Here is a 16,442-nt window from a genome sequence, read left to right as displayed (position 1 = left end):
GTATCTCCACAGAGGGAGACCCCACAACCTCCCTGGGCAACCTGTTCCAGTGCTCTGTCACCCTCACAGTGAAAAAAAAAATTCCTCATACTTCCAGAGAACTTCCTATGCCTCAACTTCTGCCCACTGCTCCTTGTCCTGTCATTGGGCATCACTGAGAAGAGCCTGGCTGCATCCTCTTGGCACTCACCCTTTACATATTTGCAAACATTAAACTCAATTAGTATCCTTAACCAGGAAGCAACAAAATGTACCAAAACACAAAGTTCAAAACTGAATGGCTAATTGAAACCACTGAAAATAACACCCTAAACTGTGGCAAAAGGATGACATCTATCCTAAGATGAAAGAGTCACAAGGCATTGCAACCTGTCACCTGAATATTCACAAATTAAGGGTCCAAGGTCTGTAAGCTGTTTCTTTTTTTTTAATTTACATATGCTTTTTTTTTTTTTTTACAGTTCATAAAACTTTTGGGTTTATTATTTCATGTTTGCTCATGTGCTAAGAATGCCTTATTGCTCCCTGAATCGCAGGTAACACAAAACTCTACGCTTTACTTGGTGTAAAAGGAGGGAAACTGCTTGATCAGAAGGTTAAAAAAAAAAGCCTAGCAAGAAGCTGCCTCGTTGTAAGCACAGACATTTATCAGTTATTAGTCATTAGTCGAAACTGATAATGATGGGCAGTCAAGCATAGTGCTTCTCCTCTTTGTTTTCAACGATGATGAACTACTGCCTGCTGCCAAAGGGTGCCTCGAAAAGGAGAAAGGTTCTTAAACTTGCTTCAGAAGAGCAACTGGGTGCATGCCAATTTTTTACATGAACAGTCATAAGCATGTTCCTGCACAGCAGGATGTGATCAAACTATTCAAAGCTGTAAAACCAGGTTTGCTTGCCAGTTATGTTACTGCTTCAAGATCAGTGTATTACAGACAATACTTTTCCAGCTACAAAATCACTGTTTTTTATTTACCAATGCATTCTACACTTCAAAAGTCTGTATAGGACTGACTCCTCCCAGTTAAAAAAAAATACAGTACAGAATGAAAGGTAGGACTGAAAATGGATCAAACACACAACCTCCTGAACAATAATCCATGTCTTATTTAGCTTAAAAAAACCTAACTTCCTTCAAGCTGTACCCATTAAAAGGCCCTCTTCCCTAAACCAGATGAAAAGTAATTGTAATGACTTGAGTTCTCAGCTTCAGCTGCCAACCTTGCAATCATATTAACATTCCTGTCCGTAAGGTGTGATGTGGTTAATAGGTGGTTGCCAGATGGAGACACTGCACTGTATTGCCTCCTGCTGGAAACCACTTCTTTTAAGTATTTTTATAAAGATCACACAATGTGACCATGCCATCTGTAATCTTTATGAAATGTCTGTCACTGGATTACTCAAGCAAGAAAGGTTTTTGCAGAGAGGCAGAACTGCTGTACGACTGACTGGACAAGTAATTTTTGTCCTTGAATGGGTTAAGACAAAACCAAACATTACAGACTAGAAACTGGTGTTTTATTTCTCATGACAGTCAGCATCTTTCTCACTTTTCCTTTCAGAAGGATCAGTCATAAAACAGACACAAGCTCCCTTGTATAGCACAATATCTGTTCACTAACAAACATATCTTAGCAAATACAACCAAACAGTTGAGTTTGTTTTGCTAAGGGGGCCGGTACAGGAGAAGATGGATGTCAATGTTTAGCCACGCTTTAGTTGTTTGTTTTTTATTCACTTGAAAATACATACTAAAAGTAGTATCAAATATTTGAGTTTATAACATTTTATTTGTTTTCACACATACAAAAAGTAGTTTGCATATTTGCTCAGCAATCTAGTGAATGATCTAAGATTACATACACATGCACAGCTCAATACAGTGACAGAAGTGCCTCTATCTGCTTCCTAGTAAGAAGGAATAGTCACTTTTGAAAACTCAGAAAAAAAATATTCAGAGGTTCTTGGGTATTACAGCTCAAAAAAAAACCCCAACCCCAAACATTTACATGACCATCCCATGACACAGACAGGGCTCTTTGGTTTTGAAGAACTAAAAAAAAAAAAATCAAACAGAAGAATCCCAGCTAGCTAACCACTGTCTAGTATGCCAAATCACAGAATAGGTTGGGTTGGAAGGGACCTCCAAGGTTCCAAAGGTTATCTATAGTCCAATCACCCCACAGTAAGCAGGGGCACCCTCCATTAGATCAGGTCAGCCAGAGTCCTGTCAAGCCTCACCTTGAATATCTCCAGGGATGGGGCCTCAATTACCTCCCTGGGCAATCTATTCCAGTGTTCCACTACCCTCATGGTAAAGAACTTGTTCCTAATATCTAATCTAAATCTACTCTTCTCTAATTTCAAACCATTGCCCCTTGTCCTATCACTACAGGCCTTTGGAAGCAGTCCCTCTCCAGCCTTTTTGTAGGCCCCCTGAAGGTACTGGAATGCAGCTCTCAGGTCTCCCCAGTCTTCTATTTCTTCAGGCTGAACAACTCCAGCTCCCTCAACAAGTCCTGGTAGCAGAGGTGTTCTAGCCCCCTGATCATTTTCATGACCCTCCTTTGGACCCACTCAATCAGGTCCATGTCCTTGTGCTGAAGGCACCAAAAGTGGATGCAGTATGCCAGGTGAGGTCTTGCCAGAGCAAAGTGCAAATCTGCATTTCAAGGACTAGTTGAAAGTTACTTGTACTTTCTTGGTCATAGGAGATGCACAGTTTAGAGAATGTCCATTCTCTAGGAATGTAACCTACTCCTTACTTGAAATCATATAGCAATGTGTTCTAGCTGGGAAAGCTTTTGAGTTATTGCTATTCTCACTAAGAAAAATCAGCAATCCCAGAAATAGAACTCCAAAAGCTAGATCCTTTTATTTAGTGTGCTCAAATGCCAGGCCATTACAAAGGAAAACATAAATAAGGATAACACCTAAAGCTTCAACCCAAACCCTTATTATCATACAGGAAGATCTCTGTCACACAGCACTGGTCACAAGGGTCACTCAAGCGATACTGCGGTCTCCAGCACTGCCCAGCAGCAAGCAGGAAGAGATCAACATAGTGCTCACACAACATGTCATGACGTTTCCACCTATGAACTTTAAAACTGCCTTTTCTAGAGGACAGCCACAGTATGCTAATTGTTTATTTCTGCTTTGTCTCAGGCTGTTCTCGTCAATCCTCCTCTCCTATTTGAGGTCACCTCTAACAAGAAGAAAAAGATTTCAACTTGCAGATGTTATGAATGCCTGAGACGACCTCAGATCTAATTTCAAATAATTTGCATTTGTTATGCTAAGCATATACATCCCCTGAATTATATCTAGTCCCTTTGTGGTCTAATGTAGGAATCCTCTCCTATTGTTCTTGCTGTTAGCACTGTAATAACTACTGCTATTGCAATGTTAACAAAAGACTGCTAATAATTCAAGTACGGTACAAATTCCCAAGGAATCATCATGTGAGAAACACAGGTTGAAATGGTAGCTTCAATTCTAAGGATCTATTTTCTGGGTTCAAAAGTTACTGCCACAAAACTGTAATGTGTGAAAATGCAACACCTGATCAGTAGAGGTCTACTGATAATAAATAATACATTTAAAACAATATTATAACTTGCAAACTGTCACACAGGAATACAGCTCAATAACAAATATTTAAGTTTTCATTTGGCAGAGGTTTCTTTTTTCAGCTGCACTATCTGTGTTTTTAGCTGACAGGTCTAAAGATGGCTTTACTAATTGTGGCACTTGAGCCATTACTAGATAAAAATAATTACCTTTATTAATTTCCAAATCTATTACTTGAAGAAGATTACTCCTTAAACAGGCAGCTTAAAAATCAAATTAGTTAAAATGTCTCTTAAAATGCCCTACAATGACATTCTTCTGACATTCACAGAAGTATTACAGTCAAATATGCCTGAAAGTCCACTTCAAAGAAACAGAAATTGACAAAAAAAAAAAAAAAAAAGTAACAACATTAAAAAATCCTTCTCTTTTGCTGAAAGCTTTTCCCTTATAAGCTACTTTTCAAATGCCTTGTGCAAAGAAGAATGAACACAAACTTTTGGCAAAACTGCTCATTACAAAAGCAAAAAGAAAGTGGGCTGAAAAAGTAACGCTCCAGAACCAACATCTTCCAACTTTAAGATCATTTGTAGTTGTGATGGTTTGGGAGTTACCTGCTGTGCTAGTTTGAGGCTAATTGGAATATTTTACTATGTGAAATTAAATCCTTAGCTGTGAGAAGAAAGGGAAAAAAACAACAGTACCCTATATCCCTCATTCTTCTGCTGAGAAATGCAACTAGTCAAAATATAGATCAGACACTCACTTCTCACACGCTGCTGAGCTATCAGTTCTGTTCCTTCTTTTTGGTGGTGTGAATGGTTGCTTCTACCTTAACTCTTTAATCCGACCTAACCCTTTTTCATCTGACTTCCTTGTCATCTTTTTTTGACATCATACCTCAGATCTCTCCAGATGTATCACATGAGATACATGTGAGCTGATCTGGTTATTTCTGAAGGGATGGAAAGAAGGGAGGAGGGGCAGAGGGGGATAAACAGCCTCCTGGGGACTCTGATTATTTCTGGGAGGGATATTGTGTTTCTGTATTACTTTTAACTTGTCTACAACTGTATAAATTTGTGTATATATATGCTTGTAAATTGTGCTAAGCTGAAAAAGTAGCTTCATTCCTTAACTTCCTGACAGCTGAGTCTCATCTGGGTGATTTTAAGCGTGTGGGGGCAGGTAACTCCCAAACCATCACACTCGCCTCTCCCCAACCAGACTTAGCTGTCTGGAATTTAAGGAATGAAGTTTCATATCATAGAATCATAGAATCAATTAGGTTGGAAGAGACCTCCAAGATCTTCCAGTCCAACCTATCACCCAGCCTTATCCAATCAACTAGACCATGGCACTAAGTGCCTCATCCAGTCTTTTCTTGAAGACCCCCAGCTTAGCACAATATACAAGCAGATATTTACAATATATTAAAAATATTTACAGCTATATACGGAAATATACAAATTAATACTAATACAGAAACACCATACCCCTCCCAGAAATCAGAGTCCCCAGGACGGGCTCCCAACCACCCTTCCACTTTCTTTCCACTTCCCTCTCTCATCCCAGCATCTGCCTTATGTGCAAGGTGAATTGGAAGGATTGGCAAGGGGAGTTAGAAGCAGAATGATTAGTTGGGTTATACAAATCCAGCTAGAAATCAAGAAGAGACACCAACAGACTATGTTTGTGTCCTTGCTTTTATAGATCTCAGCAAACCTATAAGTGAAGTAGACATCACTATGCATTTCAAACCAGCACAGTAGTGCATACTGAATAGACATGCAAAATATTTTATGCACCAGGCAGATGGGGATTTCAAGCTCAAAGCAGGAGAGAATGCAAAAACCTTTGAGTGTAATGAATGCAAAACCAATGATTGCAAAAAAGTGAAAATTCTGTGTGTAGAGGGGCCTCTCTTACCAGCAGACTTCTCAATACAATACAAATTCAATCAATGTTATCATTACCACACAAGATCACAAATTTCACTTTCAATCTAATAGAAATTGGTTAGAAGTGGGGTGACTTTGGTAACACATTAAAAGTCTGAGTCTTCAAAATGTGAAAATTTGGATGAAATTTCTCGCCTGGGTTAAATGAGAAGTTTCATCCAGTCTAAAATCTCCTATTTTTCCAGGAGGTGTATCTCCTACTCAGACTATTCCTCCCTACTGCCTATTCCTATGGAGCTAGATTTTGGTTAAAACCCAAGAAAGAAAACTATGGGAGAAATATACCTAAGAGAAGAACTCTTCCATGAGATAGGAAATGCAATATAGGAAATTTCATGGAATGAGTAATCAGAGCAGAAAAAGGATCCCAGGTTCTTTCAAGTCATGTAGCAGAAGTACAAGACTTTGACAGTCAAGGACCACATTCTGATTTGTGTCTCCTGAATGTAAAGAAACAAAGGGAGAAATTGCTCACACTATTGCATGTAGTACTGTTTAGCTTCCTTTAAAGTACATTTCTGCTAGTTATAACCCTTTGCAAATCTTTGAGTCCCAGTTAACTGTCATCCAGTGCATTATCCCAATACAGCATACTGCAAAACAAAGTCCTTAACAGCTTTTTATACTGATCACTACAATGAAAACTATTTTGATTAAAAAAAAAAGAAAAAGAAGACAGCTAATGATCAGGTGCAAAAATACAAAAAGAACTTTTCTCATGGAATGGACTGATGCCATTTCAATGGGCACTACTCCCATGCTACTATGAAGAAAGAGTTGATCATTAATCAGTCATTTACTAAAAGGCTCTCTGAGATTTTCACAGTATCACAGTATCACCAAGGTTGGAAAAGACCTCACAGGTCATCAAGTCCAACCCTTTACCACAATTCTCAAGGCTAGACCATGGCACCAAGTGCCACGTCCAATCTTGCCTTGAACAGCCCCAGGGACGGCGACTCCACCACCTCCCTGGGCAGCCCATTCCAGTGTCCAATGACTCTCTCAGTGAAGAACTTTCTCCTCATCTCAAGCCTAAATTTCCCCTGGTGCAGCCTGAGGCTGTGTCCTCTCGTTCTGGTGCTGGCCACCTGAGAGAAGAGAGCAACCTCCCCCTGGCCACAACCACCCCTCAAGTAGTTGTAGACAGCAATGAGGCCACCCCTGAGCCTCCTCTTCTCCAGGCTAACCAATCCCAGCTCCCTCAGCCTCTCCTCATAGGGCTGTGCTCAAGGCCTCTCACCAGCCTCATCGCCCTTCTCTGGACACAGGGAAAAGTAAATGAAATAATTTCCTTCCACAAAAGGGGAGGAAGGAAGGAAGGAAGGAAGGAAGGAAGGAAGGAAGGAAGGAAGGAAGGAAGGAAGGAAGGAAGGAAGGAAGGAAGGAAGGAAGGAAGGAAGGAAGGAAGGAAGGAAGGAAGGAAGGAAGGAAGGAAGGAGGGAAGGAAGGAAGGATGGGTATTGAGGGATTATATACTTGTAGAGACTTACTTGAGACAAAGCAGCATCCCGTTGTTCTATTACTGCATTCATTTCCTCAGCTATTATTTTCTTTTTATGTTCTTTGGTCCTGTGTATTCGATTCAGAATTATAGCTCCATTCTTCAGGATATCTATCCCAGTGTCTGCATTGTTTATTCTGTTCAGTAATTCCTGTAATGTCTACCAACAGCATTATATGTTAGTCAGACATGAAGTTTTAATATATTTTATTTAATATAGGGTTTTAATTAATAGGCACATGTGAATTGTAAATTGACTGAGTGAAGTTATTGAATTTTCATATTGCGGCAAAGATGTACATTATTAGTGTGTCAATTCTTCTTTTTCCCACATCTTAGTTCTTGAAACCCACTCAATTGAACTTAAGCCTCTAAGATATAAGACTGACATCAAGAAATCTCCTCAGAGAATGGCTTACCATGTCATTTTCTTCAGGGTTAATATTTTCTAGCCTAGAAAAAAGGGACACAGAAAGCCTGATCAGTAGCATTTCCTTAGTGCAGCAAAATGAGTTCGCTTTTTAAATCTTTAGAACCTCAAGTAATTTCATTCTACTAGTCTTTAGAGTCAACCATGACACTGAACATATTAAAGTGCCACCTGCTCGACTCCATCTTTCAATAATGCTCCATATCTTCAGCACTGACTTCAGACTGTTAAGTTATTAATGTTTACTGCTATATATGACTACAAGGATCAATTGTTCATATGTGCTTAGATGAAGAAAGTTCCCCAGTGATAGAAATGACTGATGCTCTTATTTTATTTATTTCTGGGCTTACAACTTTTACCTGACATTGTATTTGTGTTGTTTTTCCTGCACCCCAAATGAAACAGAAGAGGACTTCTGTGGAGAGTTGTCTTTTTTTGTCGGGTTGTGTTTTTTTTAAAGTAATTATTTTTCCAATTCTCCCTTGCAAAATCCCAGTTAAATTTTCCTTAAAAGAAGTTCGATTTTATATCTTGCATAAACTAGCAAGCTAAATCAATTCTTTGTAAGGCCCTTCATTCTGAAACAACTCCTCCTGCACTTTCCTCCCTTTGTATTTCAACAGAACATATATTGACCTGTCAAATACAAAGATGATACATTTAGTCAGACAGCACTGGACACTGGCTGTGCAAAAGCAGTGACTGACAACACAAACATCTAATACAGGGGAAAGTGTGCTTTTTATTTTAGCTAAGGTTAGTTATATGGACAGCATATTATTTAAAACACTTCTGTGTATTTAAGAATGGAAAAGATCTCTTTTCTGGGAAAAAAACCCACAGCATATTGAAGCATATTTTAAAAGACAGAGAGTGTACCATTAAACATCTAAACAGCAACACACGCTCTTTCAACAGTGCTGTGACAAGATTTTAGCAAGCCCACGTCACAGAGTACTTGACACTGCATGAGCGCCCTTTACATCCAGGTTTGCCAGATAATAGTAGATAAGGCATGGCAAAACAACCAGCACAGAAATGAATTCTTTAAATAAAAAAGAAATAATTCAGAAGGTACTAGCAGTGTAAAGTGATTGGTATATCTATATGAAATTCACAAGCAGGAACTACAACATATACAGTCAGCAACAGAACTAAATGAAATGAAGTAAAAGGTAACCTTTGCTGGTTTTCACTCGTATTCATAAAGTAACACAAATCACATTAGAAACATATTAGAAGTTCAAATTCTCAGAACTGGCTTCTTGTCTTGGCTCCCTGTACTGTTCCTACTTTTGGTTTTTACATCATTCTAAGTGTCACTTCATGAGGGACTTAAAAATGGATCTCCATCTAGTTTGTATTCACAATGAAAGGAATGGTATTTGTCAAAGTAAATTGGCAGGACTGACCCAGCTTCTCCAGAGGACTTCTACCCTGCTAAAAGAGTGGGTCAACAAAATCACCCAGCCGACCAACAGGCTAGGTAAGCAGGGAACCTTAGGGAGAAATGGAAGTGGGAAAAAGAACAGAAACTTCTACCGTAAGTGTAGACCTTCAGCATACTACTGCCACAACTAAGTAACTGAGGATTCCTCTTCCCCTCATTTCTACACAAATTCTGCCAATATAAGCTCTGGGGCCAAGGGGACTGAAAGAATTGTGGTTGTTACAGTCAAATAATGACAACAGAACTGCTTCAGCTGCTAATTCAAAGAAAGCATTAAAGCACTTGATAAAGGTTGGCAGGCTGTTCAATCTTGCCCTCTTGTAAAGATCTCTGATTGGACTAAGTCCAAAGCAGATGGAAAGAGTGACATGTGTGTTAAAACTTGATGAGTGTGGCACAAGGAGCCAGTGTTCTTCATGAAAACTCAAACCACTTTGTTCTTCATGTCTGAGACACAAAACCTGACCTTCTGAGCAACATGCATCAGGAAGAAAAAAATTAAGGATGGTACATGGAAAAGTTCCAAGATTCTCAAAGACACAAACAAACAAAAACTCCAAAAAACCCCATCTCCCTCATGGCTCATCTCATCATCCCTGCTCCTTCCAAACAATTAGTGGAGTGGTGAGGCGAATTCAAAACAAATTTCCATTCAACCAAAATAATAACTACTTAGAATAAAGAATTTGAGAAAAGTAATTTCCTCAATGGGTTTGACCCTGTTTTTGAGAACGCTGTACCTCAGTCTGACTCTCAGCCACAGCTCTGGCTTACTCCTCCCATTACAAAATACTAGACATCCAGGCAGATACAGAAATACGTGTCTTGTCACCTCAGCTGAGATGTTACCACTGCTTGTAAAGATGTCAAACATTCTGAAAAGCCTGAGACTTGAAGCCAGGCTGGCCTTCCAGCAGGAACCTTGACTCTGCTCAACCGTTTCTTGTTTGCAAAGTGTATGGCTGCATTAATAAGCATCCTGTAAGCTTAGAACAAATGAACTAGAAGTAAAGCAGTTGAACCTGACGGAAGCAATCCTGTCTTCTTGGTTCTGTAACACCCAAGGCCTCCAAAACCAGCAAAGAACTTTCTTAAAAAAACCCCACAAACCACCTGAAATCAACAAACACAACAGGAAATGCTTCTCTATACCACATAGTTTCCCTTTTTGGAAGAAACAAAGTATTACTTTTCCTCCTTTTCAGGGGATTACACACAGCAATCGTGCCCAGTGCCCAGTGATTCACTGCTATTAATCACTTGCTGCATGGATGACTAATAAAGTCAAAGAAACTTTACAGTGGGAACAAATTAAGTTCTTGGACTCTCTGCCTTTGTGTCTTTTGTCAGTTAAAATCTTTCTTTTAGTGCTGTGATGACTGACACTAAAAATATTAATAAATGCAGGCAACATTTTTCAGAGGCCTTCAGCAATGCTTTTGTGTCCTGTGGGAGGCATAAGCCTGCTTGCAAACTGCCTAAGGATTCTGTTCATGTCCAGGATGCTCTTACTGACAGGTCACGCAGCACCCAGGACATGAAAGATTTGGCTATGACTCTTCTCAGTGGTTGCCACTCCCACAGGCAGTCTTTGTAATGCAGAACAGGAGTCCCTGGAAAATACTGGAATTATGCTTTCATAGTCTGGAAAAGATAATTATTTTGGATTAAATGAAATTAATTTTGTCGCCAGTGTGGCTGTCACGACAGGAACTATCACACTGAAGTCTGCCCTACATCCTTGTAGAACATACAGAAAGAGATACTATAGACAGGTTCACTGGTTTTGGTGAAGAGGAATGTGTATTAGGTTTGAACCAACAGTAGCTGATTACCTCACTGCATTTTTTACCTGTGTTGGTGTTCTCTGCAGGGAAATCTCCTAAGCTAATTCTGAGATCGAAAGCATTGGGTACACCTCTAAAAGGCATCAGAAAGAGCACTCAAGTAGATGACAGCAACAATAACTGCTGTTCTCTAAATGATAGCAATCATGTATAACATCTTGACTCCAAGTCAAACGGAGTTACTGACCCTCTCCTTGGAGCAAGCATCCTTTTGTCATTACCAGTGTATACAGAACCTTCTGCAATGACATTTTTTTGGGGGAAGGTCATATGCATGTTCTTCAAGAAATGCAAGTTTCTTTTTTCTCATCCTTCTGCATAGACCTGAGTTGGTTTTAGAGTACATGAGTGAAGAGGGCAGAAGGGCTTGAAGGGAAAACATGTGATGGTGTTCTGAGAGATTTCATGCATGTCAAGACCTGCCAACATGTGTGTATGTATTCCAATGCAGAAAAAGCAGAAATTCACCTCTCAATAACTTGTTGAGTTCCTTAAGAAACCCAGAAGTCACTTACTAGGTATGTTGACCAGAATGATTACTTTGCTGGAGGATGTGAATGCTTTAATCCCAAAGACCTTGAGTTGCATGACCTTATGTTTGGGTCACATATGTACAAAATTAGAAGAGTGACAGGAAATACTGGAAAGGTGAGAGGAAGGCTCAGAATTACAACACCTCTTCAGGGAACTTAAAGCACATCTACAGTTTCCTCAGTGACTGGTCCTCAAAGCAGTCTAGACTTTGAGGAGTATCCTTTGGAGGCCTATCATAGATGGTAAGCAAGATGATCACCAGTCAGATGGAGAAGGATTACACGGAGAAGCAAGCTGTAGCTTCAAAGCTACCTATATTCTGAAGTGAGAAAAGAAACCGTTCTTGATCTTCCTCTCCTGACTTAACAGTTTAAATTAACATGAGATTACCTATTTCTGTTAACATGGCATACATAAAACGGCATGAAATATTAATTATGCCCTTATTGCCCTTATAAACTCCTCATATACTAAAAATAAGAAAAACCTACGTATTTTTACTATGTTACACACATCATTACCAGAAATTTTGATGAAGATAATGTCTAGTGGGCTTAAGGCCTTGATTGATTTCCTATACATTGTAACTTCTGACTGACATTCTGGTACTCCCTGTCAAAAGATCCCTAGAAAATGTCACATTCATCTTATTTGTTCTTGAATGAATCAATACAACAGCTTTTGATTATATTTTTAATTTTTGTGATCAAAATTATTCATCTTGCTGTCAGACTCCAGAGAAAAAAATGCAGTCTTATAGGATGGATAACAAAGGAACCCACAGCACAGTAAGACTAGCACTAGCCTTGTATTGCATCACGAAGAAGTTCATGCTAAGTTTTCCTATATAACCACTGTTGAGGAGCTTCTGACAGCCACAGGCTGACACAAAAACTTTTTTGCACAGGGAAGGAAATGTATACTTACTCCCTGAGAGACTCTTCTAAACGCTGGACTCGTAGAAATGCTTCATCTCTCTCTTCATTGGCTAGCCGAAGCCTTGCCATGACAGCCTCATCACGTTCCCGTTGAGCAGAATAAACTTCTTCCACCAGAGCTGCAAAGGTAACCAGTGTGCTTAACAAACAAGATGAGTTTGACTAGGAAAGACACTATTAGATGCATTTATATGGGTCTTTGCCAGCATTTCCTAAAATCAACATTTCTCAACTGACCTCAGATTACTCTGAATAAGGTCTGCATTACTCTTCAGACACAATGCCAAATTGCTGCTGATTGCTAAAATGAGTATTTTAAGGCATGAAATAAAGCTATGTGTTTTCAAATTCACCCCTGTATAACCAAACAGGGCAAGGAAGTGATTTGCTTTATGTTCTCATTAAATGGAGAAGTAATTCTGAAACCTCAGAATCATGTGAGACATTGGCAGGTTTCTTCTAGGACATAAAGTTGAAAGTAATGATACATATAAACTACTTGTACAATGACACTGCCTCCTATCAGAGTGGCACACTGATATTAAATATTAAAAATTCTAATAGTTTCATAGTCTGTCTCTGTGCCACAAGTGTGGCACAGCTGGCATCTCTTCTTCTCTGCCAAGCCTTTACTTTATTGTGTAATATACTGTTATATTATCTGTTACAGCATACATGGACCTTGGAGCATTAGGTGCCAATAAACTCAGATTTACTGTCTATCCTTGGAAGCAAACTAACACCTTCAAGTCATTCTTCATCCTGAGCTTACGTTTCCTCCCTGCCTCTCCCCTGTCAATATGTCTAACACCATCTCTGGCACTCTGCCAGAATCCTTACCTCGACCCTGCCTCCACTAAAATCTTTATTCATACTTTCATCATTTCCCTCTGCAATACTGCAAATCTCCCCTCATAGTCATCATAAAACTCTGCAGTCAAAATGCCTAGGGACTTTCAGGATGCCATAGTAAGACCTCTGTCACTCCAAGACAAGGGACTACATCTTTTCTGATTGTCACAGGCACCTTTAAAAAACTCAGCTGAGGTCTGTAGGTTCCAGAGTTCTCCATGATTTCCTTCTTGCCTGCCAAGCTGGTGTTTAGCCAGTTTTCTAACACCATGTTACAGTCTATTTCAAATTTTGGCATTAATTTCTCAAGAACCTTTTCCTTATTGAGCCATTTATGCAAAGAAAAGGGCTTCCTTACTTGCTTCAGAACTCTGCTCATCTCTGAACCACTGCTTAAATCATTAAGTTAAAATCTCAAAGATAAGCTCTTCAATTTAGCCTAGAGCTCTTATCCCTCCATTCTCACCTCAACTTAGTCACCTTTATATATTCATTTACTCTTACATCCACTTCATAGTGTGATATAATATTAAACATTTTATAGCTCTTCACAGAACGTAGCAATAGGAACAGAGTAGTACATTTTGGTAGCAGCTATATTGATGGCAGAAAACACACTTCATCAGTATTGGAAAAACCCAAATTCCTCAACCTATTGCAATACAAGAAGTGGTATGTTTCTGTACTCTTTAAAAGCAGCTCAGATAACCAGAGGTGTAAGATGAATGAGAAAACTAACCAGAAAAAGTCTAGAGAGTTGGGTAAGGAAGATTTTCAAGGTAGGAGAGCAACCTTCTTTTCTCATGTTGGAGAAAAGAGTGATACTGAGGAGTCAGGAAGCATTTTATGCAGGTCTAGCATCAGATTGCAAAGTAACATCAAACCAGGCAAAAGAGGAAGGCCAAATATTACTTCTGGAAGTGCAGTCCCTTCTCTCACAAAAACCTGCAGAGGAGCTGCAGGTACAGTCATTAGGCCAGCACTTACAACAGAAACCTGAGAGATCTGAAATGTAAGGAAACTGCAGATTTCGGGTAGATGGTGTTCCTTGGTGATGGCCATTGCCCAGCATCCGCTAGGTGAGGTGATGAAGGAAGGGCCCCATAGAAACTTGCAGCAATTTTGTGTGGATAGTTTTTCCTCACTCAGAGTCTAGCAGTGCTGAGGAGCAAGAGGGGTCACTGTGATTAGGGGGGACACAGACAAGACACTGGAACAGGTTGCCCAGGGAGGTAGTTGTCCCCCTCCTTAGATGTATATAAGATCAGGTTGGATAAGGCCTTTGAGAGGCCTGGTCTAGTGCAAGATGTCCCTGCCTGTAGCAGGGGGGCAGGGCAGAACTAGATAGTCTTCAAGGTCCATTTCAACCTAAACCATTCTACGGATCTATGAAAATTAACTGAGCTCAAGCCAGGCTTCTAAGTCCCATATAAGAAATGACACATCCAGCAGAATAATCCCGTACTGGTTCACTGACCTGATGCCCCAAGCAATGAAAAAAGTGACTCAGCTACTTAGTCACCAACTTCTCTGGTTGACATCACATGGTTTTCCTTGGAGAACCATTTGATGGCACACCAACTAATCCTTATTCTGCTTATCTTAAGGCCTGCCCAACAAGACTCCAATTCATAAAGAATTCATGTTTTGAGCAAGAAGATGACACAGAAAAATGATGTATGGATAAGCTAAGCATTAACCTGGAAGGTGTCCAGAGAAGGGCAACAAAGCTGGTGAGAGGCCTGGAACACAAACCCTATGAAGAGAGGCTGAGGGAGCTGGGGTTGTTTAGCCTGGAGAAGAGGAGGCTCAGGGGTGACCTCATTGCTGTCTACATCTACCTAAAGGGACATTGTAGCCAGGTGGAGGTTGGTCTCTTCTCCCAGGCAGCCAGCAACAGAACAAGGGGACACAGTCTCAAATTGTGCAGGGGGAAGTATAGGCTGGATGTGAGGAGGAAGTTCTTCCCAGAGAGAGTGATTGGCATTGGAATGGGCTGCCCAGGGAGGTGGTGGAGGCACTGTCCCTGGAGGTGTTCAAGAAGAGAGTCGATGAGGCACTTAGTGCCATGGTCTAGTTGACTGGCTAGGGCTGGGTGCTAGGTTGGACTGGATGATCTTGGAGGTCTCTTCCAACCTGGTTGATTCTGTGATTCTATGATTCTAACCTAAAATGAACTGTGTCATTTACTAATTCATCTACACTCAAGAGTTAAAGTTTCAAAGCCCATAGTGCTAAATTAAGAAGAAAGGGATTCTTTTGTAATCTTTGCAAACACTGTAATATACACAAATATGGCAGCACCACTTAGTTGCATTCACTTTTTTTTTTTTTTTTTTTTTTGCTTTGGAATAATTTATTAACATCTTCCTCATTGTAACTAAAACTCTTTGCATACTCAAAAAGAGCTCTTTATTTCAAAAGAATCATTATGCTAAACTCATCAATTCTAAGCCCTTTTTAGCTTTTAGTGAAGAAAACAATTGTAAACAGAGAGCTTTTGTAAGGTAGATAGCTATTACAAAGTTCACTTAGAAAATCAATATAGCATTTTAGCTGGAATTTGCTCATTAAACACCCACAGCTCTAATGCAAATTATGATGGAATGAATAAAGCAAATACATATGCTTCTTTCTTTTTATTAAATGTAAAATCTACTGTTAATTGCAACTGGTATGTCATATAAACTTTTCTCCTTAACTATTAAATGGAAGCTTTTACAAAAGTCATTAGAGATTCTCTTTCTTTGACTTGTATAAATTTCAATATTTGTTCAGTAAAGGTTCACAGCAGTTAAATTACATTAACAAATATTATTAGCTACTATGTAAGCCAACTAAGTAAAATACTTATATTGCAGGTAAAACAAATCAATGGGTGTTTACAATAATATTTGGATATGTCCATTTTTAAACAAGCTTATCAAATATCATGTAATTCTTAGTCAAATGAGAAAGACTCAAAGTAGATTTTTTCTTCCCAAATACTCAAATTTGTTTAGTAAGCTAATTGTTTTCTAATGTGGGCAAAAGTAAATATGAAGAAGATGAACCATACTGAGTATGAGTTTACTGAGTCAAAGTAGTGTACATATTTTCTTAGTTGAATCTGATTCTTTTGGCAAACCTATCTTCTACACTTTTTAAACTACCTTTAAAACACAGCAGTAGTGGGAAGGTATGTTGGAAACCATTCTAGTTTAAACAGTGGTTCATGATTTTCCAAATAACAGAGCTTTGGGGGAAGGGAGAGAAGCATGGTTCCTAGGAAAAAAAAAGTCTGTTTGCTGATTTCCTAGATGTCCTCTGTGTAAATAAAAAACCCCAACTGAATAAGAGAGGCGAGAA

At 39.4% G+C, this 16,442-nt stretch overlaps 1 protein-coding gene across 3 annotated transcripts in view; it reads right to left on the bottom strand.

Moving 5' to 3' along the window:
• Positions 1 to 16,442, bottom strand: part of MIPOL1 (mirror-image polydactyly 1) — a 206,414-nt gene that overhangs the window by 123,258 nt on the left and 66,714 nt on the right. For all 3 annotated transcript variants that reach the window (XM_064149041.1, XM_064149059.1, XM_064149050.1), the window contains 3 exons: positions 12,232 to 12,361; positions 7,460 to 7,493; positions 7,030 to 7,200 (listed from right to left, as the gene is read on the bottom strand). In XM_064149041.1, coding sequence (XP_064005111.1) covers positions 7,030 to 7,200; positions 7,460 to 7,493; positions 12,232 to 12,361 — 335 coding nt within the window. The remainder of the gene's footprint in view (positions 1 to 7,029; positions 7,201 to 7,459; positions 7,494 to 12,231; positions 12,362 to 16,442) is intronic.

Source organism: Pogoniulus pusillus, chromosome 1 (assembly GCF_015220805.1).
Source record: "Pogoniulus pusillus isolate bPogPus1 chromosome 1, bPogPus1.pri, whole genome shotgun sequence".
NCBI classification, from domain to species: domain Eukaryota; kingdom Metazoa; phylum Chordata; class Aves; order Piciformes; family Lybiidae; genus Pogoniulus; species Pogoniulus pusillus.
Note: the sequence above shows the minus strand (reverse complement) of the source record. Positions and strands in the feature narration are given on the sequence as shown.